The sequence below is a fragment of the Nyctereutes procyonoides genome, unplaced genomic scaffold (genome assembly GCF_905146905.1).
Source record: "Nyctereutes procyonoides isolate TBG_1078 unplaced genomic scaffold, NYPRO_anot_genome, whole genome shotgun sequence".
NCBI classification, from domain to species: Eukaryota; Metazoa; Chordata; class Mammalia; order Carnivora; family Canidae; genus Nyctereutes; species Nyctereutes procyonoides.
In genome coordinates this window covers 3,218,914-3,244,242 of record NW_026575026.1, presented here as the reverse complement: position 1 = coordinate 3,244,242, position 25,329 = coordinate 3,218,914, and the positions used below count along the sequence as shown (strand labels likewise).

Here is a 25,329-nt window from a genome sequence, read left to right as displayed (position 1 = left end):
GGGACAAGCAGTCCCTCCTCTCCCTGGATTCTGTCCACACTCGCGCTCACCCGGCCTGGGACCGAGAGTTTCTGTCTCAGGCACACGGCCCTATCTGACCCTATCTCGGGTCTCCAAATCCTCCAGACTCCTGCGGCTTGCACCCATGTACTCCTCTCGTGGAGGTGGGGTTCTCGAGCCATTTCGGCCACTTGCTGGGCCCTGTGTGGAGAGCGGTCACCTGCCTGTGCTGTGGTCTGTGGTTTAGAGCAACACTGTGCTGAAACCTGAGCCCACCCCCCCATCCCCTCCACTCCCCCCATCCCCCAACCCCCACCCCATCCTCCCCACCCCAGGCTTGCTGATGGCAGATGCCTGGCAGTCTGCTGCACACACACCCCCTCTTCCTGTGACCCTGAGACCACACTGTCCCGCCGAGGATTCAGGGCTGATCTTGCTCTTTGCTGCTCTGTACTGTCCAGTAGCAGCTTAGGAGGCCCCCTCCCCTCCCCCGCTTATCGTCCCCAGATCACCTTGATTCACTTCTCCACACCTCCTACCTTGCAGAAAGGGGTCGCTTTTCTATTTGTAGAGTTGCAGGGATTCTTTTCCTAGAACTCCGGTTGGGTTCGCAGGTGTTCCGAATGATTTAATAGCCATCCAGCTGAATTCTGGGACCAGATGAAACTAAGGTCTCCTGCTCCTCGGCAGCTTGGACGCTGCTCCTTGACTGAGGTTTTAACTGCTTACATATCACTAGGTCCTTTGAGCCTTTGCCTTTTAGGAGGTGAATATGGCCGGTTGCATATGATTAAGCTGAATATGTAAAATGAAAAGAAAGGTGAGTCTGTGTCAAAAATTAACCTAGTTCAGAGAGTTCGCTTATGTACCGAATATATGAAATCTCATATTTTAGCAATGATGATAATGCCAATTTCTTTGGAATCTCTCACTTCTGTGTCATCTTCACTTCAGAACTTTAAAATAATTAGGAACTAATTCCTAATGTGTTAATGGAAAGGCGGCTACAAATTTATCTGTGTATTATCTGAAATTTGTTACTGTATACATTTTAACTGTATCATATAGTACTTAGGAGAATAGGTATGAGTCTGGCCTTTTCCGTGTAATAGCTGAGTAACCTTCTCACTCACCCTTTCTTAATTTCACTACTATCAGGAAACTGCTGTGTTAGCAGCACAGTGTTGAAATAAAACAGGTGAGATCCAGGTCTCTGTGGGTTTGGTCTCTTCAGGTCTCTTTAAGCTTACAGTTTAGTGGGAAATACTCTTTTTCTTTCCTTCCTAGAAAAAAGGGCAAATGATTGTGAATTCCTTAGGACTCTGGCAATAAGGCACAGTGGATTGGAGCCTGGGCTCTATTGTTAGCTTCGGTTTGAATCTTAGCTCTGGCCCTTAATTATCTAAGTGGAGAAATTCTTCTTCAGGGTATTAATTGAAATAATATATGCAAGGTGCTTGCTTCACTATCAAGATTGCAGTGAATGCTAGGTAAATGTTGGCTACTAATATTAAAATTTTGCAATATCTAAATTGCTGGAAAGTTAGAGCTAACTTTGAGAAAAAAACATCAAATCACTATTTGGGTCTAGTGTGTCTGAAACAGGTCCTCTGGTTGTCCTGTGTCTTCAGTGACTGATAACTGATCAGCTTTAATTGTATTTTGAGGATCAGAGCCTAAAGCTAGTGGAGAAGAAAAGCATGTTATTCTCAATTATTGCTCTGTCAGACTATCTTAGTGTAACCAAGACCATACATAACCATAATTTTTATTCATTTCCTATAGCCTTGGCCTGAACATCTTGGTGGATGAATGTTTTTCTAGTCACATCTAATGTTGTTTATAGTGTAGAGTAGAAATGCCTTCGGATGAACAGATTGTGCACAACCGGTGTTATAATGACCATATGTGGGATTTTTATGATCACTTGAAATTGTACTCATTAAAGACAAAACAAGACTTATTAGATCAGTAAGTGCTTCTCTGAGCATTTTGAGATGGCCAAAAATTATGGTACACTGGTACTTAAAAGATCAGAATGACTCTCTGTGACAAAATAGCAGCTATAGCAAATAGCAAATGTCTGTTTTGGAAGGCTCAAATTGCTGAGAATGTTCTTCTGAAGATGATAGGCCAGAATTGGTGGTTTTGATTGTCAGTAGTTTGAATCTACTGGATTAATATCAAAGCTGGTCCACAGACTTTTGAGGATCATCTTTGTTGCTCAGCACAGTTTTTTGCTTTAATGAGAAGACTGGTTTGTGGTATAATATTGCTTAGTTTCCTAGATTCATTTTAGCATGCATAGCTTCTGCAAAGCTGTTTAAATTGTTTTATCTCTTGAAAACCAAGGGTAGAACTCAGGTTTTAATGAAAATAAAAAATTTTTTTGGTAAGATATTTGCATTCTGGCAGTTTTCATACTAAGACATTACACAAAATGTAATTTACATTCACAAAATGTTTATTAGTATATAAATGCTGCTAGCAAGTTGTATCATCCTTATTATCATGGTGTGTTATAAGTAAATGACTAGAGTTGTGTGAGATACAGAGTGTTGAGAGCTATTGGTCTAAATATGTTTAATTTTATATGGTTTAGAAATTCTCTCTGACATACTACTTTTCTAAGTCTCTGGCTCTCAGTTTGCTAACAACAAATGACATAAAATCTCCATGCCTTAGTTTCCTGTCTATGAAGAGATGTGCCTGAATTAGGTGATCTGTCTCGTTTCTTGTACCCAGAAGAATCTACACATTTAAGAATCATTGACCTGGAAGGGACTATGCAGGGCTCTCCCTGAAACTAAGAAATGTCAAATCTTTGGTAATTTAGAAAGGAAAATTGGGGATTTGTGAAAGCTCGGGAAGAAGATAGAAGATTGGGAACAGGTGGAAGGATATTCATATCCTTTAAATATGGTTCCTTCGGTTTGATTTTACTTTGATGTGCTTAACCTGGGCAAGACTCTTATTCACTTTGCAATATTTACTGACTACACACCTTTAGTCTTCAGAGAAATTCTGCTAATAGCAAACAATATTGGAGGTCTTCCTTCTACGCTCCTATGACTGTAAATTAAAGTCTAGAAATAGCTGAGACTGAATGAACCCAAGTTGAGAAGATCAAGTGAGGTTCACCAGACTGTGTTTGGAAACTATAGATCAGTATTAGGAAGAAATACTATGAACTTTTGAGGTCTCCATTTAACAGTTGAGAATGTTAGTCACTTGTGTTATATGTGAGAGAATTGAGTCTTTTCCAACACAGGTGTTTGTTCTTTTCACTGCAGTGTACCTATTTATAAATATAAAATATTATAAAATTATAAAATATTATAAAATCTGTCTTGTTCTTCCTCCTGTTTTTTAGAAACAGATTCAGCAAATGCAAATATGTATTCAACCCCTAGTATCTAGTGTAGTGCCTAAATATCATTTGCCACTAAAGGAGCTAGTAGAAACATTTCAGAAGGACCCAAAGCGAACATGAAGTGGTTTCCACTGGTCTAGATTGGTGTACTTTGAGCATCAAGAAGAAAAATGACTGCAATGGATTAAAACAAACCAAATTTATAAAAATCTTGAATTCATAGTGATATATAAAAAAGCAAAACAGTATCTCTTTTTCCAGGTTAGGTGGAGTGATAGGGACCAGATTTACTCTTTTTCCTGAAACATCCCCCCAAAACAGACAAAATATATGAAATGGTAATCTTAAAGATTCAATGAAGGACAGTGATCCCTGAGATATGAGAAGCAAGAGGAGTCCTATGACTACCTCCATCTAAAGCATTGGAGAATTTCCAGCTTGTGGCACAAGGAGGGGTAACCCAAGCAAAACTCAGCACATACTGTGAGTTGAGACAGAACAGGGAGACCAAGGCAGCCAGAATTCAGAGGACAGAGTACTGGAGTGGAGAGAACTCCATAGGGAATCCCAGACATCTGTAGATGATCTCCTCTGAGCACCCAATCCTAAATAATCCACAAGTACGGAAGAAATCAAAAGAGAAATTAGCAAGTATTTTGAACTGAATGAGAATGAAAACACAACACTGATGATTTAATGTGATGCTGATAAAACATCCTTTACTATGTAAATTTAATGGCAGTAAGCACCTATATAAGGAAAAAAGGAAGTTCTCAAATTAGTGACCTTTTCCCTCATGAGCTTCTACCTTGTGAAACTTGAAGAAGAGTAAATTAAACTCAAAATAAGCAGAGAAAAGGAAATAATAAAGATGGAAAGGAGGTCAATGAAATGGAAAACAAGAATAAAAGGAAAAAATTATTGAACCCAAAAGCTGGTTCTGTGATAAAATAGATGAAACTGATAAATCTCTATTCAGAAGAAAAGGAGAGAAAGAGACAAAGATACAACTTGCCAATATCACAACAGGACTACAGATTCTACAGATGTAAAAAGGATAACAAGGGAATATTATACGTGTTTATGCCTCTAAAATCAACAAACCAGATGAAATGAAAAATTTATTTGAAAGACACAGACTACCAAAGCTTACTCAAGAAAGAGTACATAACTTGAATATCCCTATATCTCTTAAGGACATTTTATTTATGGTTAAAAACTTTCTCTCCAATAATACTCCAGGTGCAAGTTGCTTCCCTGGTGAATTTTACCAAATATTTGTTATATTTAAAAACTTTGGGGTTCCTGGCTTTTTAGATTGTTGATATTCTAAAGTTATGCTAATATTATTTTAAAATATGAATATATATATAAGACTACTAAATATTATAAAGTGAGTTTTAGTTAATATTAATTCTGATGCTATATTAGATCTTATTGCTTTATTCAAGTTATAAGCATGATCTGAATTCTTAAGGTCTATCAGGTGTGGGTTTGGTTGGAGTTTTTAATGTTTGTTTCTGTTTTTAAACAGAATTTTTTGGAAAATGTAACAGACAACTAAACAAAATGTTCAAACTTCTGATATTTCCTTAGACCATAATCACATTTAAAGAACTTAAAAAAAACCCACATATTTTAAAATTGCTTATGGCTGAAAGTATGAAATGTTTTCTAAAGGAAAACAAAATTGATTTTTTTCAGTCAATTTAACATAAGTAACTGAAAGAATGTTCATTCATGCAACTAACTCAATTTTTGCCTTTTTTTGTGTATCCAGAGAAATGAAAGAGGAATTTTCTTGCCTTTTATATTTCCAAACTCCTGATCAGTTTAGAATGCCTTATTCTGAAGGAAGAATATACTATTTTGCTACTTTAGGGATGATATTGTTGTTTAGTCATAGATTATCGTTTCATTTGTTTCTAAATGATTATAGCACTTGTGTGTTATTTTGAGATAGGTAAAAATATATGCTCTTAATTTCATTCAGCTCTAAAATATCTCATAGTGAGTATGAGCCAGTGAGTATTGTGAAGGGGTGTTTTTGTTGGATGACCATGCCTTTCAAGCTTACGAACTGGGCCCAAAACCTGGATGTTGAAAATATAGGCGATGATTATCAAGATTCATTAACTGATTTTTTTCTTAGAAGTTTGCAATGGATGGCAAAGCACTTATTTCTGTCATCAAAGTTAATGGCATCACTACTAATTCTATGACTTGGGGGCTAACCACCACATTTCTTTGCCTCAATTTCCTCATCTCTAAAATAAGAATAATAATAGCATCTACTTACCTCTAGGATTGTAGAGGAAGAGTGCTTAGAGCATAACTAAAGAAGTAGTAAAAAAATAAAGTAATAAGAAAAATAAGCATTTTGGTGTACAAAAGTTACCTGTAAGTAGTCCTAATCTGTTCCTATTCTTTCATTAAAATAAAAATGTAAAATAATTTTCATGAAAATATATCTTAATTAATTAAAATCATTATGATCCTTTTTTTTCTACCTTAGTATCAGTCCTAAACCTTAAGATTAATGACTATATGTCTGCTCTTCATTGTTTTGTTTTGTTTTCCTTTCCTTTCCCAGCTGAACCCTTGAAGGGTTATTTAATGATTTTAAGTTCATGCACTGAACAACTAAAATAGTATTTTTAATGAAGTCATTTTAAATAATTCCTAATATAGCAATATAATTGGGGGAATATACTGTTGTACCTTATTACTACATGAATTAGTGACTTTGATTTTTACTTTTCTAAATTAGCATAGGCAAGGTAAAATAAATAAGCTGTAGCAATTTATCACATTTAGTTTTCGATTCTGTAAAATCAGTAATCCCTGTTAGATGAGGCTACCCTTTATATTTTATAACTCTGTTACTCATTCTCTACTTGTAATATATATTTGTTTGTGCTACATTTTCCTTTCAACATCTACAATGGCAGGATGTATCAATGTGACACTAGTAAAACGAATTCATCTTTCAAATGACTCAGATTGTGGAAGTTCTAACAAGTATATTGAACAAATGAGTTTCTTTGTTGTATCTATCCTTTGATAAAATGGTTCCTTTAGGCTTTAATATAAATATATAATGTAAAATGAGGAAAGTTGGTAATCTCTTTCTGAAAGGGGCTTTCTTGTATCTTGGCTTTTATATTTTAAATATTATTTTACTTTGCTTATACCGTCCTCATTTTACTCCTTGAATTTTTATCACACACTCATTATTCAGAAATTGTGGTTTTGTTGCAAATATTCTTATAAAAAAGGATTTCAACTTTATTTATCTGGTCTCTAACACATGAGGTCAGTCTTTATCTGAGAAAGATTAGGAGATGTTGCTTTCATGCTTTCTTAGACTTTCAAATTCATTCACACTGTTTCGTGAGAGAAATTTTATTTAGGGATCAGTGTGAGTCTACTTCACTTAGTCTTGTGGTTTATACATAAATAGTGATATTAGACACGGATGGGGCCATAACAGAACAGAGTTGCCCGAATTAGAGAAATCATTTTGGGGGCCTAATGAGAATAATTTATAATGAAACTTAATGAGAAAATATATTACTGAAAAAAAGTAAAGTAAGCAAATCTCATTTATTAATTTAAAATAAACACTTATTGAGAATTAGACTTAAATAGAATCCATATTGGTTTAAGGGACATATTCAATTATATAAAACCACGAGCAGTTAAATTCAGTTAATAGTTTCGAATGATTATACAATATTTAACAATGTTTTATTTTTAATTACCTTCTAAAGTGCTGTTTTCACTGCACCTGGGCAGATCTTGTCAGCCACAGAGAAATGCCTGTTTATGAACATATTATATATTCAGTCACTCACATACTCAAACACAGTAGACACCCACACTATGTCAATCATTAATCATTACTCAGAACCCAAGTAATTAGATTTTTCTCTACAATTCTGTGTAACATTGTACCATGTTGGTAATGATGATCTAAAAAAAAGGGGCTCCTGGATACTGAAAGGAAGATAAATTATGTTGTGTCTTTATTGTGGTCACAATCTTGGACAATAGGGAATTCATTTCCATAGTAACTCTCTGTTAGTCAAAAGCTAATTTATTTATGCGACGGTAGGGGTGTATGTCCTGAACTTTTAGCTTGAATTCTCAATATTTAACCAGAATTTGGGCCTACGTATTATTATTCATTATTTTCCACAATAATTTTTGGAGTGAAGTTTGGTTCTGAACTCCCTCTCTCCAGACGCGCTGGCCCAATAATAGAGGTCAGTAGAGTACATTGACCAACCACAGTTGAGCTCCTTACATGTTTGCTCTCCAGCCCAGAGGTATCACAGGCATTTACACAAAAGCTGTTGATCATACTGTATTTACAGAACCTTTAGGAACATAGCTGCTTCCCCTACTGTAGACTTCTCTTCGATTGATTGTATCCTAGTGGGATGATTGGCCATCAACATTTTCTTTTTTTCTCCAAAAGAAAGCTTCCCACTGGAACTTTTTCTATTATATTCACTAGAGAATATGCTTTGTTATTATGTTTAATCAGAGGTACTTTTTCAACATGAAATTGGCTATCAATCTTGGATCTTTAAAAATTAAATAATACACCTGTGCCTGAGAAAGCAGTGCAAGCGATGACTTTTACAGCTTTTATCTAGCTTGAAAACGAAAACAAAGCTGGTTAGCACCCTGTGTTTCTCAGGCAAGTTGCAGAAATACTCTGGAAATTATGCTTCTGGGTTGTTATAAAGAACTCCCCATTAGTTGGACTGCTTTTTTTCTTTGCTGGGAACAGGATCCCTTTCCCCCTTTCTTTCCTTTTACTTTGCTCTGATCCTGGGTCTCTTAGCCCTCAGGTCCTTTTTTCTCCCTAAGCATGCATTTCTGCATCACAGGGGGCTTCATTTGCTTGACTGCATCTAGTGGGAGGCAGCCAGGAGGAAGGGGTGGGGAGAAACTAGGGTATTTCTGTTGCTCTCTCTCTCACAGTTTGTGTTACTGGCAAAGCTTTATTTCCTCTGTGGTTCTAGCCCTGGACAGGCTCCACCTTGCGTTGAATAGCCAGAGACTGTGGGTTCCAGTAACAGTGACTCCTCCTTCTGTCCCTCCAGCCTTGGGGGTGCATTTTCTTCCCGCTGTTGTGAAATCTCTAGTTCACACCAGCCTCTGCAGTGTTTCTTCTCAGCCTCTGCTTCACCAGAGTAACCAATTTCCTTAATGAAATTCCCTTTATGTAATTTAATGAATACTTACAATGGTTTCTGTTTTCCTGTTTAGACCGTAATACATCTTTTTGTGTAATTCTAGGTTTCTTCCATGAGACCTCACTTAAGAGAATAGAACTGATATTTTTTTCCTCTCAGGGAGTCTTGTAACAGTGGCAAAGCGCAAAGCAGAGAATGGCACATAATGTAAGATTTAAGTTAGTCTTGACCCTTGCTCGGACCATCACTAGCCATACTTCTGCTCTGGATCTAGACAAGCTACAGCTAGAGAGATAGGGGCGGCTAGCTATGTGACCCTTAAGAATAAGGAAGCCACAAGGTCATGGTGAGTCCCAAAAGTGGGCTAGTGGGCTAGTTGCTTAATTATAGAAAGATAGTTTTTATACATGCTCCTAGCAAAACCGACATTTAAATGTTTTCTCAGTGCTGTAATCTATAATGTCAGTTCACAGAGGCGAAGACAAAGAGAAATATTTGACTAAGAAATTAAGTTGTGAACTAGTTATTTGACTTACTGGTTATTCGTTACTAGTTAATTTAAGTTATATCTTGATGGTTTTGGCTGATAATTTAAAAATAACATGCAGTCCTGTCTACTTGTTTATTTTTTTAATTTTCAAAAAGCTTGGTCATACTTTTCTCATTGATATGAGAAGGTATAACTGACTCACAGTATGTATTATTAGAGTGCATCATAATTTGATATTTAAAATTATACCTTAGCTATACACTAGCTACTGTTATTTTAAATTCATCTCATTTGGTTGAAGGTGTTTTTTTTTTTTTTTTTTGGATGAAGGTTGAAGGTTTTTTTTACTCAGAGATGGACAACATAGGTTGAGAGAGTAGTATTATAGATGGATAGTTCTTTGTATCAGAAAGTAGTATTTTAATATATAAATCAAAGTTACAGAATTTTTATAGTTTCTTTTGGAAATATTTGTATTATCTGTTTTAATGATAATGTAATTTCATGATCTACATTATTTAATATCAAAGAAAATTTCCTAAAGACCTTCTTTCTGATTACCATTTCTTATTGATAACTGATATACTGCCTATAGCACAGATAATAGTCGAGAATTTTAGATCATTCACTTTTAGCTCTTGAGTGTGATTAGCAGAGTCAGGAACTAAAACTTACCAATTCCAAATTTAAACATATTTTAAACCAAATGCAGTCGTTTCTTGGAATGGTTATTATAGCACAGAGGTAAAACATCTGAAATCTGATTTAGTGTTTGGAGAATTCCTGACTTGGATTTGGAGTATACATCTTTGCATGCCCTTTAAAAAGTTTGAGTCTTCTAAGATTTTTCTCACCTGCAAAGTGTTCATTCTTTCATTATCATAGTGATTGGGGCACTTGGGCAATACCATGAACAATGAAATCAAGTACAATGCCAGAAATGAAGAAGTATTTTTTCCAAACTTGTATCTTGATTTCTTTTGATGGATTCTGTGACTCCTTTCTCATTAGTAGTGATGATCCGATTGATTAATTTTTAGATTGTTAGTCCCAGATGTGTGTTTCAACTAGAAGGAGTATTTGGGATTTTATTTGGGGACTAGGCAGGGGGATGATAGGAAGGAGAAGTTACATATATGTTTTGGAATGTTTCTTCTCATAAAAATGGCTTAGAGTTTGAGAGGAGAGAAAGCTGCTGCTGGATGCCTGGGTTAGTTCTTCTCCTCTCTGGTGACTCCGAGTGCTCCACACCTACAGGGCAGGTCTCAGAGAGGAGCTGCGGGTGCCCTATTGACACAGGCCTCATAGTGCTCCTCCTTATGTCGGGAGATCTTTATTCTGGTGGTATGGAAGGCCCAGAGATGGGGGGAGGGGGCTCAGCAGGTGGTTATTCTATGCACCAGGGTTTCTTGGTTCATCTCCCTGAAACAGCACCTGGTCACAGAATAGGAGGAATCATTTCTGAAATTAAGGTTTAGGTACTTTTTACTCTGAGCTATGGACTTCAGCTGATGCCCAGAAATGAGAGTGCAAGCAAGGCAGGCTCTAGGAGATTTTCTATGTGAAGTTGAGTCCCAATTGCAATTCTAAACTGAGAAGAAAGAAAAAAAAATAGACGTCTTATTTTAGACAATAGGCACAATATTTCTATAATATTTCCGGAATGCCAGAAAATAAACATGTCAGAATATTTTTTAATTTAAAAAAATTTTTTTTAAAGATTTTATCTATTTATTCATGGGAGACACAGAGAGAGAGGCAGAGGCACAGGCAGAGGGAGAAGCAGGCTCCCTGCAGGCAGCCTGATGCGGGACTCAATCCCAGGATCCATGATCATGACCTGAGCCAAAGGCAGACACTCAACCGCTGAGCCATCCAGATGTCCCCAGAATATTTTTTTTTAATTAAAAGCCATTAATGTTATTCCTTTGTTTTCCAGCTGCACATGTTTAAAAATAAAGAATGGAATAATATGGTGGTTTTGCCTTAATAGTATATGATTAAGAGGTGAGTGTACAGGTCGCTTGGCTTGAATATGATAAGCTTTTGCCCTTAGTTCAGTTTGTCCTGGGTTAAGTTTCATTTATTTTACTACTTTGAAAAATTAGGTTGTAAAACCTTTTTTTGGAATGTATTTCCAAAACTTTTGACACACTGAAGTGTGCTGTATGATGCTAGTGACTGAAATGGGTTCAGAATTCCTTGAACGGTCTTTTTTTTTTTTTAATAACAGATCTCTGACCTTGGTAAAAGAAAATGAAAGAGAAGTACACAACCAGTCCAATTAGATGAAATAATCTCCCCTTGTTTGCATTCACATTTGACTTAATTTGCCCTTAATTTATTTAAGCTTTGATTTTTTTTCTTAAGTGAAACAGTGTGAACATTTTATTTTTTTAATTGAGAGAAGTTCTGTTTCTTGGCTGCTGCTGGGTAAAGAAATGACAGGGCTGCTTAGTACTGCTAACTTTAAGTGCTGTTTGTAGTTCATTTTGAGCTCCAGAAATCTTATATGGAAAATAGAAAGGGATTTGGTGGAAAGGAAAGTCCCAGGAAAAAGTCAATTAGAGACTGCTGCCTGCCAGAGTGAAAGAGGAGGAGCGGAGCGTCCATTCTGAATTGGTATACTAAGATGCAGAAATCCAATTAACAAATTCACATTTCTGCAGCAGAAGACAGTGATTAAAATTTTGGTGAACTATTCAGGATTCCTGCCACACACTTCAAAATGCTGACAACTTATAGAAGCTTTTAAAAAAAATTGTTTCTTCATGTTAAAAATAAACATGTAAATAGTGAATTGATTATGCTTCTTGTTCTAAAATGATCTTTAATTCTGTGGAACGAGATTGTTGTTTTTGGTTATGTAATGCTTCGATATTGTGAAATTTATGTTCATATATCACTTTTAAAAACATGGAGCTTCAGAGCTGTAGATCCTGCATTTGATATAGTTAAAGGGATACTTGATCTCTGGAAACCTAAATCAGTGAAATTATCTTTAAAGCTTGATTCACACTCCCTGAAACAGTATTTCGAATAGCCTGTGACATGTAATTGGTGCTCAATAAGTAGTTACTGTTCATATGAATAATATCTCCTGATGTCAAATTTATTCATTCAGCAATAAGCATTTAATAAATGAGTTTGATGTACCTAATATAGCTAGTTGGGCTCATGACACAAAGGCGAATAGCCATGGCCCTGATTTGTGGTAGTTTGCCTGTGACTCTAGTGGGAGGAACAGTCTCTCATTGACTTTTTTCTAGGCTGTGATTGAGCAACATCAGTGGGTGTACGAAGAGCAGTCTTGTGCTCGGACCGTGGGCATCCCAGGCAGTTGTACAGAGGATGTGCATGGGAGCCACGAAGGCTGAATTATGCCTCAATAGGAAATGAAACTAGCCTGTAACTGCCCCTGATGGCTCAGGAGCCCATTGCTGCTAATGCATTTTTAATTTTTTTTAGAATCAGTCTAGCTCATTATGTATTATATTTTATTACTATGGGTATGTATGCCTGCATATTAATTTTATCAGTTAAGTAGTATTTTATTTCCTTTACTCACTACAAATTGGAAGGTTGCTATCCTTGTACCTAAAGAATTTAACATATTTATATATAATTTATGTATAAATTATATAATTTCTATTTATAAAAATATATAATTAAATGTAAATTATATAATTTACATATAAAGAATTTAGCATATTTCTATATAATTAAACTTCCATATATTAAATTTAGAAGTATAAATGCCATTTATGTGCTCATGACTTCTAAGTTTACTTGACATTTTTTCTTGGCTGTCTAATGGGCATCACAGACATAACATAATCAAAACCAAACTCTTCCTACCTGCTACCAAGCCATCTTAGTTAATGCCAACAATACCTTCCATGAGCTCAACCCAGAAGCCTTAGAATCAACCTTGATTCTTCTTTTTCTCTTTCTCTCCATGATATATTTGTCAAAAACATTCTGTTGTTTCTACTTTCAAATATATCCAAAATCTGATTTTTCATATCCTGTCCGGCTGCTGTCACTGTGGTCCAAGTCACTGATATTGATTGACTGGATTAATTCAATGTAGCCTCTCCCTGTTTCCACCTTTGCTCCTATTCTAGACTCACAGGGAAGATCGTTTAAAAATGTAAGTTAGATCAAGTCATACTCCCACACAAACGCTCCCAGTGGCTTCCCAAATTCCTCAGTGCAAAAGCTAAAATCCTTACTACTTTGTCCTACAAAGTTTCATGTAGTCTGCCCTTCCTTACTCACCTCTTTGGCTATGTCTCCTGTTAGTTCTCTTTCTGTTGACCCTGCCATAGCCCCTCTGGCTCCTCACTAATCCTTCAATATGTTCACCTGTTCCCACCCCAGGACCTTTGCTCTGAGTCTTGCCCCAGACATCCCCATGTTTTGTGTGCTCCCTCACCTCCTTCAAATCTGTGTTCTTTGATCATCTTCTCAATGAGATCATCCTTGACTGCTTATTTAAATCACATCCCATCTCCCTTCCCTCCACTGTTTTCTATCTGCCTTGCCTTGCTTTATGATTTCTCAATAGTACTTAGCACTTTAACATACTATATACTTGGTTTACTTGTTTATTGTTCCCCTCACTTGTTTCCAACCAGGAGTGTAGACAGGGATTTTTGTCTGTTTTGTTCACTGCTGTATTTTGAGCAGCTAGCATAGCCTCTGGTACATAATAGGTGCTCAAAAAGTAGTTTTTGTTCATAGGAATAATATCTTCTGCATTCCTTTTTGAGTGATGGAAGAGGCTGAGCTTCACAAATTATTTTTATACTTTTAGGGTTTAGATATTAATAGCCGTGCATCAGAGAGGTGGTTCCCAATTCAGGCTGGGATCAGCTGGGTATCTTTTTCGGAACTACTAACCACTGGCCTTACCGAGGCCAGTGAATCAGAAGAATGTCTAAGGATGGGGCCTCGTTATCAGTATTTTTTTAAAAAGTTCCCCCATGTGATCCTAATATGCAGTCAAGTCAGGGTCAGGTGCTTAGGAGACATTTAAGTAAGTGTGAACGAATGAATGAAAATTCACAACCATCTAGATTTGGACCAGTGCAAGCATTAAGATTAGATGTCAAGCGTTTGGGATGAGAGCTTGGTCTTGAACTGCACAGCCTGTGAAGGGCTGGTTGGGGATGATGAGGGGACAGGGAGGGGAAGGTGAAAGAATTGACAGAGACAAAGAGGGGACACCCAAGTACTTTGAAGAAGGAAGGGAAGATTGTTCCCCTGGTCCCTTGGCAGCTGCTGCCAATTGATGATTGCTATCTAAGGGGCATAGTGACATTGGGACTGTCTGGTTGATAATTTGTGTTAGGCAAGTATATTGTATTTCCAAGACTCACTAATTTTTCCTCTCTCTAAAGTAATCGAGAAGGCTTTGTGGAGAAGATGAGGTAGGCACCAGGCAGTTGAATAGAGTGGCATAGAGGCAAGATGTACTTCCAAGGCACCTGAGTAAAAAGAGTGAAGGGAGAGCAGTTTTAGAGTAATGAGCACAGCTCTTTGAGTACAATGAAAACAACCTCTCAAAATTTGGGGAAAGAGTTTTCAGCTAGCTGAACAGATTTCAGGCAATGGCAATAGTAGACAGTGAAGGGCTTTGATAGGCAAGTTCTGGGATTCATTTTTTGCAGTTGAAATATTTTTATTCCCTAAAAGTTTCAGAGAAGGTGAGAGAGAACGGTCAAAGTTATTTAAGGAAGATTAATCTGGCTGGTAAGGTGCCAGGAAGGAGTTAGAAGGGACAGCTCTGAGAAGCATTGCAGGAAGGTGTGCTAGAAAGCAAATCAGGATGTGAATAAAGTGGCAAAAGATGTCAGATCTACTGGGGGAATGGCAGAGTGAAACAGACCTTGGATTGGGAACTAATGCAAAGAGACAGCAGCCCAGCATGATTAAGAAGGCAGTGGTTGGAAGGAATACGTAGAGAAGGTGTCAGACAATTAACGTCGCAACTGGGGAGGTGACAGCATTCAGAACCCTGGAAGTCCTGTTTTCATGGTTTTTATTGTCTGTGCTGTGATCTCAGGCTGTTTAAAAGCTTTCAGTTCCACCCTGAGGTTCTTGGTTCTATGAGGTGCTGGAAAGCTTTTGCCCAAGGTCCTAAATGTGACTCATCCAGCTCAATTATTATTACCATTTCCATGTTGGAGTGCAGGCCTTAACAAAGCTGAGGTTCAGACCGAGGTGACGTGCAGAAGGGGTGCCCCCATTCTCTTCCTTGTCTAACCAAGTTCTCTAAATGTAGACACCAGACCCTGTCAAGGTGTAGAAGCCGTCCTATCCTCAGGGACAGCAATTCCCACTCTGCCCCTTTCCTTTATTGCTTGTGTCTCCCTCCCTGTCCTTAACAGGAGACTTTTCCCCCAAAGAAACTGCCTTTCTCTGACCCTTGTCTCCCCGTGCCTCTGCTCTCTCCCATGGGCTCCGTCTTGGCAGTTGGCAGGGGTGTGTGTGGTGCTGACCTACAGCCCCAGTCACCCCAGTTTCAGCAGGGCAGCCTGTCCTTACCCTTGACTTTGCTCCCTACAGATTACAACCAATTGCTTCGAAACCCAGTCCCAATAAAACCAACATCTGCAGGGCTGGCAAGAAGTAATTTAGGATTGGTTGGCATTTCAACATATTTAACTACACGGAAGTTTTTACTCTTTTTAAAACTTACCACCTCCAACTGGCTTTCCCTAAGTAAGATATCCTTGTTAGCCTGAAATGGTGGAACAGCCCTGCTGCCTTTGCCAAGGTCCTGTGTGTCCTCCTACGTTGATTCATCCACCATAGTCAATTTGCACAATTGAGGATTTTGTTTAATTTTTTACTTTTCCAGAGTCTTAAGAGAACTTGGAAGCCATTTGAGGTCTTTTTATAATCCTTCAAGACTCTGTTTCCTAGGTAACATTTTAGTGTCTCATTTTATACTTAAGTACATACATGGCCATACCAGTCATTGACTAATTTTAGTCTTTAACCTGAATTAGTTCTAAATAATATTTTTCTCGATAAAAGAAGAATTAACCGGAAAGTTGATTATCTACAGTCTACATTCTGACTTGGATTTCTTTTAAAACATCTTACTAAATGTCTAAAAGTTGGAGTGAAGCATCTATGAGGTTTTGGTTGTAAGTCTTTGTTTATTCAGATCCTCTGTGATTTGTATAACCCAAGACTACCAGTGAATTTATAAGGAAAGTAAGTTTAATTAAAATGTCAGTTTCCTAAATGTAATTATTTGTTTCACACTATGAAGAATTAGTTTAGGGAGCTTTGTATGAAACCCTGGAGGGCGCTATTATGACATGCCTATAGCAAGGGAAGGAGTGTGATGAATTTGACAGAGCTGTTTGTAGAGTGTTCAATAAAAATGCATCCCATAGAGGTACTCAGTATGTGTCTTGTAATAATGCTGGTATCCAGGAATTTGCCTCCTGAAACTGCCTTTGGATATTGTCAGATTTTATGTTGAACTGGCCAGAGTGGTCATAGGGAAGGAAGGCCACATGAGCATAGTGAGGGATTGTCACTTCATCATAAAATGAGCCTTAATTGAATCTGACAGTAGGGCAGCCCGGGTGGCTCAGCAGTTTAGCGCCTGCCTTCGGCCCCGGGGTGTGATCCTGGAGACCCGGGATCGAGTCCCACGTCAGGCTCCCTTCATGGAGCCTGCTTCTCCCTCTGCCTATGTCTATGCCTCTCTCTCTCGTGTGTGTGTCTCTCATGAATAAATAAATAAAATCTTAAAAAAAAAAAAGAATCTGAGAGTAGAACCCTCTTCAACCTGTGAGAGCCGAAATAAATCTGGTTCCTCATGTGTGAGTTTGTGTTCCATTGGAAGAGAAGGGATGTTTCATTTATGGACAGTAAACAGGGCAGTAGCAGCCAAAAATAGGCCAGTGTCATTATCTGGCTCACCTTGCACTGAGGAATGGGGTTGGATGCAGGATTTCTAAAAGTTAGAGTCAATCAATTAGAATTAGAGTTTTTATTATATATAGATAGTTTTTGGAGTTGTTACTTTTTGTGTTTCTGTGAGTTCTAGATGATATCCCTGGATTTCCCCACATCTGTGAAATAATTTAGATTTACTAACATTTCTCTCCTCATTATCTGTACTTTGATAAAATTTATTCAAACCCATTGGCCCTCAGGTATTTTTCCTAATGTGAGGGGACTGAACTGGTACAAACAGCTTTAAATTTTCAACTCTACACAAATTTATTACAGCCTCCTTCTATGTCCTGGTTGATGAAGTGATTTTTTTTTTTTATCATGGTCAGATGTACATAACAGAGTTTACCTTTTAGCCATTTTTAAGTATACAGTTCAGGGGTATTAAGTACATTCACAGTGTTGTGATGAAGATAATTTACAGTAAGAGAAGTTAAGAGCTATGTAAGAGTTCACATAGAAACTGTGTTGAAGTTGTGCTAGACCACAAAATATAAAAGTACAGGAAATATTTTTGTGGGTGCATAAAACCCTTTAAGATTTTGTGTCTTCCTAGTGACTATAATACAAAAAAACTAGAAACTAAAATGATGCTATATATGTATTATACATGGCTATATTTAATAGTTCGCATATGCACATGGTTACACATAGCAAAACTTATCCTTAACATTCACAGCCTTAATAGTCATGCTTCAGAGTATTTTCCAGCATCTCTAAGGTCCATTTTATATATTTCTGATTTTGTATGGTCCAGATATGAGTAGGCTCTCAGGACATAAGCCCAGCAAGCCACTCAGCACTTGCAACTCTAAGAGGCTATTGGTTCTTTTTTTTTTTTTAAGATTTTATTTATTCATTCATGAGAGACACAGAGAGGGAGAGAGAGAGAGAGGGGAAGAGAGAGGCAGAGAGAGAGGCAGGCTCCATGCAGGGAGCTCGACGCGGGACTTGATCCCTGGTCTCCAGGATCAGGCCCTGGGCCGAAGGCAGGGGCTCAACCGCTGAGCCACCCAGGGATCCCTATTGGTTCTTTATATGTTTCCAGATCAGTATATCTCCACAGAAATAAAGACTTTTTGGGTGTTTTCACTGAAAATATCTGGGAAAAGAACAAAGTCCAAAGCTAGTAGAAAGAGGGAAATAACCGAGATTGGAGCAGAGATAAATGAAATAGAGACTAAAAAACAAAAGAAGACATTGGTGAAACCAGCATCTGGTTCATTGAAAAGATAAACAAAATTGGGATCCCTGGGTGGCGCAGCGGTTTGGCGCCTGCCTTTGGCCCAGGGTGCGATCCTGGAGACCTGGGATCGAATCCCATGTCGGGCTCCCGGTGCATGGAGCCTGCTTCTCCCTCTGCCTGTGTCTCTGCCTCTCTCTCTCTCTCTCTCTCTCTCTGTGACTATCATAAAAAAAAAATTATTAAAAAAAAATATAAACAAAATTGACAGACCTTTAGTCACACTCATCAAGAAAAAAAGAGGACTCAAAATCAGAAATGAAGGAGGAAAAAGAGAGGACTCAAAATCAGAAATGACACACAGAAAAACAAAGGATCATAAGAGAATATTATGGAAAATTATATGCAAACATTAAACAACCTAGAAGATATGGATAAATATCTAGAAACATACAATCCAAAACTGACTTGGGAAGAAATAGAAAAGTTGAACAGACTGATTACTAGTAATGAAATTGAATCAGTAATCAAAAAACTCCCAACAAGTAAAAGTCCAGGACCAGGTGGCTTCACAGGTGCATTCTACCAAACATCTAAAAAGGAGATCTTGCCATTTGTGACAACATGAATGGGCGTAAAGGGTATTACGCTAAGTGAAATTAGGGAAAGATATATGCCATTTCACTTGTATGTAGAATCTAAAAAACAAAACAAGTCAGCAAACAAAACCAGACTCTTAAATACAAAGAACAAACAAGTGGTTGCCAAAGGGAAGTTGTGGGGGGGGGGGGCGGTTATGGATAGGTGAAGAAGATAAAGGAGATTAAGAGGCAAACTTCCAGATATAAAATAAGTAAGTCATGGAGATAAAAAGTACAGCATAAGGAATATCGTCAACAATATTGTAATAACATTGTATGGCGACATATGGTGACTGTATTTATTGTGATAAGCAATGAGATAATTATAGAATTGTTGAATCACTATGTCATACACTTAAAACTAATGTAACATTGTATGTTAATTAAACTTCGATTAGAAATACAAAAAAATACCCTGTAAAGACAGCTAACTATAAAAATGATATAGTTTAAGAAAATGGTGATTTTTGTATAGAAAATAAAAGTATAAGATACATTACTAAAATGGGCATTAATAAGAGTATCAGATTTAATAGTGACTCTGATCCTTGGTATGTTTAACTTCACCTTTGCTTAATCAAGAGCAAGAAAACTTGTCTAGTGAAACAGCCACTTTTTTCCATCCCAGTACAAATTTCTGTGAAAAATAAAAGATACGTGAAGGTAAAAAGACAACTTCTTGCAGTATTAGGATATGTATAGTAAACCCGTGGCTCTTGATAAAATATAAACTGAGTAAAAGCCGTGAACATTTTTGTGAAGCATTTCCAATAAACTCATCTTTCCACGAGTGAGGAGGAGTGGTTGGAGAAATTTAGCAAGACCTTCCCCTACTACAGTATGGAGCTAGTAAGGGTGGCCACATCAGAGTTGCCTGTTTTCCCAGGAAGTACTTTCTGGGCACTGAAGATGCACCCGTAGGAGAAGGCTGAATGGCCCAAGCATCTCCCTCTATTCCTCTGTGAGCATCTGTGTCTAAAGGAGGGCAGTGGGCCTCAGGATTTAAAATAGTTAAGGATATTCCCTTGTCTTAAGAGAAACTTGACTTCTCTTCAAGGATAGAGAGTCCCCTGAAGCCCTTCTGTGTTAATTTTCTACTGATTCATAACAAATTACCACGTTTAGCAGCTTAAAACAATGTCCCTTCTAAGGGCCCCGAGTCTAGATACCCAGTGTGGCCTTGTCCAGTGTCTCACAAGGCCACAAGCAAGGTCTCAGTTGGAGGAAGCATTTCTTTCTAGAGCTTAGATCCTCTTACAAGCTCAGGTAGTTGTTGGGAAGAATTCATTTTCTTTTTTTTTTTAATTTTTATTTATTTATTTATTTTTTTAATTTATGATAGTCACACAGAGAGAGGCAGAGACACAGGCAGAGGGAGAAGCAGGCTCCATGTACCGGGAGCCCGACGTGGGATTCGATCCCGGGTCTCCAGGATCGCGCCCTGGGCCAAAGGCAGGCGCTAAACCGCTGCGCCACCCAGGGATCCCAAGAATTCATTTTCTTATGGTTATAAGACTGAGGTTGCCAGCATCTTGCTGACCTTCATCCAGTAATTTCTCTCAGCTCTTGGAGGCTTTGCAGTCCCTCTCCAGTATGGCTGAGTAATGACTGCTTCAGTGGCAGCAGGACAGTCTCTCTGACCCTAAGTCAGCCCCGTCCAGGATACAGTCTGTTTTGATCAATTCAGTGTCAGCTGATTGGGGACCCTAATTACAGCTGCAGAGTCCATTCACTTTTGCCTTATAAGGAGGCTGTCCCATCATATGCACAGGTCCTGTGCACGCACAGGGGCAGCATTATACTGGGGCCTAGGTCACGAGGTATTTTAGAATTCTCCCTATCATACCTGTTTATTTTCTCTCTGTGTTTCTTAGGGTTAGGAGGTGGGGGCAAGAGCCTCATTGCTCTCTGTAGCTGCTTCCAGACCATCAGTTTTCTACCTCCCGTGAAAAATAATAACGATAAATATAATTAACAAAACACTGAGACTTTGACACCTGTGCCTTTGGCGTTACCATGATCTCTCCCATTTTATTGGCGCCTTCTACTCTCCTGGTGTCTTCTCCTTCATGAAAAATTTTAGCGCTTGACTCACAGCCTTCCATTTTGCTCCATGCCCTGCCTTTACTCTGAATGATTTCAGCTTCTGTGCCCCCCACGTAGAGATGCATCAGGAAGAAAACATAACAAGAAACATATGTATGAGCTTTTTGATTATTCAGGTGAATTTTAGTGATCAGAAAGACTATAAAAACTGTATTTTGCTGTTTATCTTATATTTTATGTAGTTATTTTTTTGTTCCTTTAGATACTTTGAAATGTCACTGTTGCTTCATTTAATGCCAGTCAGCCTCATTTATGGTGAGAGGTGTAAAGGGTAGGGACCAGGAGTCCGGTTGAGGGCCGAATGTTAGAGCCTGAGCAGCTTACCTGCACCCTGGGCATGGTGTTGGGCCTGGTTATCATCGAGAGGAGGGAGGAGTACCCCGGGGGGGGGACGCAGGCTTCGGCCCTGCTTCTGACGGGCCTGCTCTCTGGGGCCCCCGTGGATAGCCACAACGGTCTGTTTTATTTTAACAGAGACGAGTGCCCTTTGTGGTGTGCTCGGGTGGCCAGGTACGGAGCATCTTCCAGTGTTGCCAGAGCTCTGAGCTCACGGTGCCTTGAGTCGGAACCCATTTGTTAGCACTCATTTCTTTTTGTCCTGCCTCCATTCTAGACTGCTGCCTTGAGTCTCTCATTGGACTAGTGGCTTCTTTGAACACCTGGCCTGGTAGACTGATGGCAGAGGTGTTTTCCTAGATCTTTTAATGAGCGCTTAGAATTCAGCCCTTAGTGAATAGATGATTCCTGTCTCAATCAGAAAAAATTTACTATTATGGACATTTTCATGTTTCATCTCCCTTAGGTAACTCTGGTTCTTAGCTCTGCAGCATGTGTCAGGGAGCAGTGAGGAGTGGCTCTGCATGAACACTCTGTGCCACTTCTCCCTGAGGTTGGAAACGAGGGTCTGAGTGCTGCCCGGCACACTCCATGCTCTCCAGCTGCTTGTCCAGCACTGCAGCCACTAGCCACACATGGGCAGAAAAAGTAAATACAAACTAAAGAAAATAAGTTAAAAATCCAGGTCCTCCCTTGCACTAGTCACATTTTAAGTGCTCAGTAGCTACATATGACTAGTGGTTACCATATTGGACAGCAGAGATATAGAACATTTTCATCATCAGAAAGTTTTCTGGAACAGTGCTGTTTTAGAGCATTTCTTTCCCTTTGGGCCAACAGCAGTAGAGATTCCAGTGTCTTATTTTGGGGTTGAAGCTCAACTGAGTCTTGAGTGGAACTTGGCTGTCTCACTCCTCTGAGGCCTTTGGGTTGGGTTACAGCTGCAGGTCAGCTTCCTGTAGGACTAACCTGCTCCCTCTACAGAAGGATTCAAGGATGGTGTGAAGACTGGCCAGTCCTTGGTAAGCCCCGTCACAGTGCTAGAAATGCCCTGTGCTTCTCTTCTGTTGCTGACATAACAAGTTGGTAGCTTAGAACAGCACAAGTTTATTATCCCATAGTTCCTTAAGTCAGAAGTCCAACACAAGTCTTAACAGGCTAAATTCAAGGTGTTGACTCAGTTGTGTTCCCTTCTGGAAGCTCAAGTGGACAGTCTGTTTTCTTACTCCTTCAAGTTTTTGATGGAATTCAGTTCTTTAAGATGGTACATCTGAAGTCCCTCTTTCTTGCTTTAAGCTCCAGGCTGTTCCAGTTTCTAGAGGATGCCTGCATCCCTTAACTCCTTGCTCTTTTTCTCCATACTCAAAGCCATTAAAGGCAAATTGAATCCCTTTCAGAATTCACGTGTCTCCTGCAACTTCTTCCTTTATACCTCTCTGACTTTAGCTGGGAAAGGTTGCCTGCACATAAAAGCTCAGTAATTAGATTGGGGCTACCCTGTTAATCCATAAGAATGTCTCCATCTCAGAATCCATAACTTTGATCACATCTGCAAAATCTGGTTTGCCATATAAGTAACATATTAGGGCATAGACATATTTAGAAGGAGTGTTAACTTGGGTTACCACTTGCTTCCACATTAATTCTTTGCATGTTATTAAGCAAAAATAGCTTATTTGATTTAAGCTTATTTGAAGAGGATAATTTCCATCTTTGTGTAAACAGTATTAGTAATTTTCTTTGGAGACTAAACATCAGGGAAAGACAGGAAGCTTCAGGGAAGGAGAGAAAATAGAGATATGGGGAGGGTGATACCTGGAGAAAAATATATTTTTTCAAATTTTTATTTAAATTCCAGTTAGTTAACATATAGTGTAATATTGGTTTCAGGAGGAGAATTTTGTGATTCATCACTTACATATAACACCCAGTGCTCCTCACAAGTGCCCTCCCGAATCCCCATCACCCATCTAGCCCATCCCCGCCCACCTCCCCTCCAGCAGCCCTCTGTTCTCTATAGTTAAGAGTCCCTTATGGTTTGCCTCCCTCTCCTTTCCCCCCCCCTTCCCTTCTGTTCATCTGTTTTTAAATTCCACATATGAGTGAAGTCATATGGTATTTGTCTTTCTCCAACTGACTTACTTCACTTTAGCATAATACAGTCTAGTTCCATCCACATCATTGCAAATGGAAAGATTCACTCTTTTTGATGGATGAATAAAATTCCATTGTATATATACACCACATCTTCTTTATCCATTCATCAGTTGTTGGACATTAGGGCTCTTTCCATAATTTGGCTATTTTTGAAAATGCTGCTGTTAATGCCGGGTTGCATATATTCCTTTGAATCAGTATTTTTGTGTCCTTTGGGTAAATACCTAGTTAGTGCAATTGCTGGGTGCAGTTGTAGGGTGGTTTTATTTTTAACTTTTTGAGGAACCTCCATACTGTTTTCCAGAGTGGCTGCACCAGTTTGCAGTCCACCAGCAGTGTAAGAGGGTTTCCCTTTCTCCACATCTTTGCCAATACCTGTTGTTTCTTGTGCTTTTGATTTTAGGCAGGTGTGAGGTAGTATCTAATCATGGTTTTGATTTGTATTTCCCTGATGATGATGGGTGATGTTGAGCATCTTTTCGTGTGTCTGTTGGCCATCTGGATGTCTTCTCTGGAAAACTGTCTATTTGTATCTTCTCATTTCTTAACTGGATTATTTGTTTTTTGGGTATTGAGTTCGGGAAATTCTTTATAGATTATGGATACTAACCCTTTGTCAGATATGTCATTTGCAGATATCTTTTCCCATTCCATATATTGCCTTCTGGTTTTGTTGATTGTTTCCTTCACTGTGCAGAAGTTTTTTATCTTGATGATGTCCCAATAGTGTATTCTAGAAAGAAGTTGCTTTAGCTGAGGTCCAGGAGGTTGCTGCCTGTGTTCTCCCTTAGGATTTTGATGGTTTCCTGTCTCACATTTTTATGTCTTTCATACATTTTGAATTGATTTTTGTATATGATATAAGTAAGTAGTCCAGTTTCATTCTTCTGCATGTAGCTGTCAGTTTTGCCAACACCATTTGTTGAAGAGACTATTTTATTTTTCCTATTGGATATTCATTCCTGCTTTGTCAAAGATTAGTTGACCATATAATTGTGGGTGAAAATCTTTACTTCTTAAACAAGATTTTATATTGCTTTCTATGTGGTGAAACACACCACCTATAATAGTTCAATTTTGAGTATGTTGGTAAAATATCACCAGAGTATCTCTGAATTAACCACTTAATTCATATCTCATCTTTTAAAAAGTGAGAAAACCTATACACAAGTGGCATTATAATCATGAAAATAAATATCAAAATTGAACAGTGTTAGAATAATCTTATCAAACTATGGGTACTTAATGTAATATGTTTAACAGCTCCCCCACCTTTTAGGTTGCTCACTTTTGATTTTCATGAAATGTCAATAAAATCTGTTTGATTTTAATGTTTTTTGCCATTCATATGCTTACAATAGATTTCTGTATTCATTTCTAATTTAGTATGTAAAATATTATATGAATGAATTTCATTTTAATTAAATGTTACCCATTTTAGATATTGAATGGTGATACTCTCCTTTGGAATAAACTGTACAATTTTTGAGAATGAATGTAGCATTAACCTTTCTCATCTTTCATTTTACTTATCTCATTAGCTACGAAATCTTTCCAGCTTGGACCTACGTCATATCACTGAACTGGATAATGAAACTGTGATGGAAATTGTCAAGAGGTGCAAAAATCTTAGCTCTCTCAATCTCTGTCTGAACTGGATCATAAATGACAGGTAACCATTGTAACATCTTAAAAGCACTTTTCCAGAGGGAAATGTGTGTTCCACTGACCAGATGCTAATTATCATTATGACAAGGCATGTCAATTTTAAGGAAGATTTAATGTAGCCGTGCCTTTTACAAGAGATATGTTCAAGATTTGAAAACCATCTAGCTGTATACTTTTAA

General features: G+C 38.2%; 1 protein-coding gene across 1 annotated transcript in view; it reads left to right on the top strand.

The window, feature by feature from the left end:
* FBXL17 (F-box and leucine rich repeat protein 17) overlaps positions 1-25,329 on the top strand; it is a 487,709-nt gene that overhangs the window by 162,022 nt on the left and 300,358 nt on the right. The window contains exon 6 of the mRNA XM_055315274.1: positions 25,024-25,154. Within this exon, the coding sequence (XP_055171249.1) occupies positions 25,024-25,154 (131 nt within the window). The remainder of the gene's footprint in view (positions 1-25,023; positions 25,155-25,329) is intronic.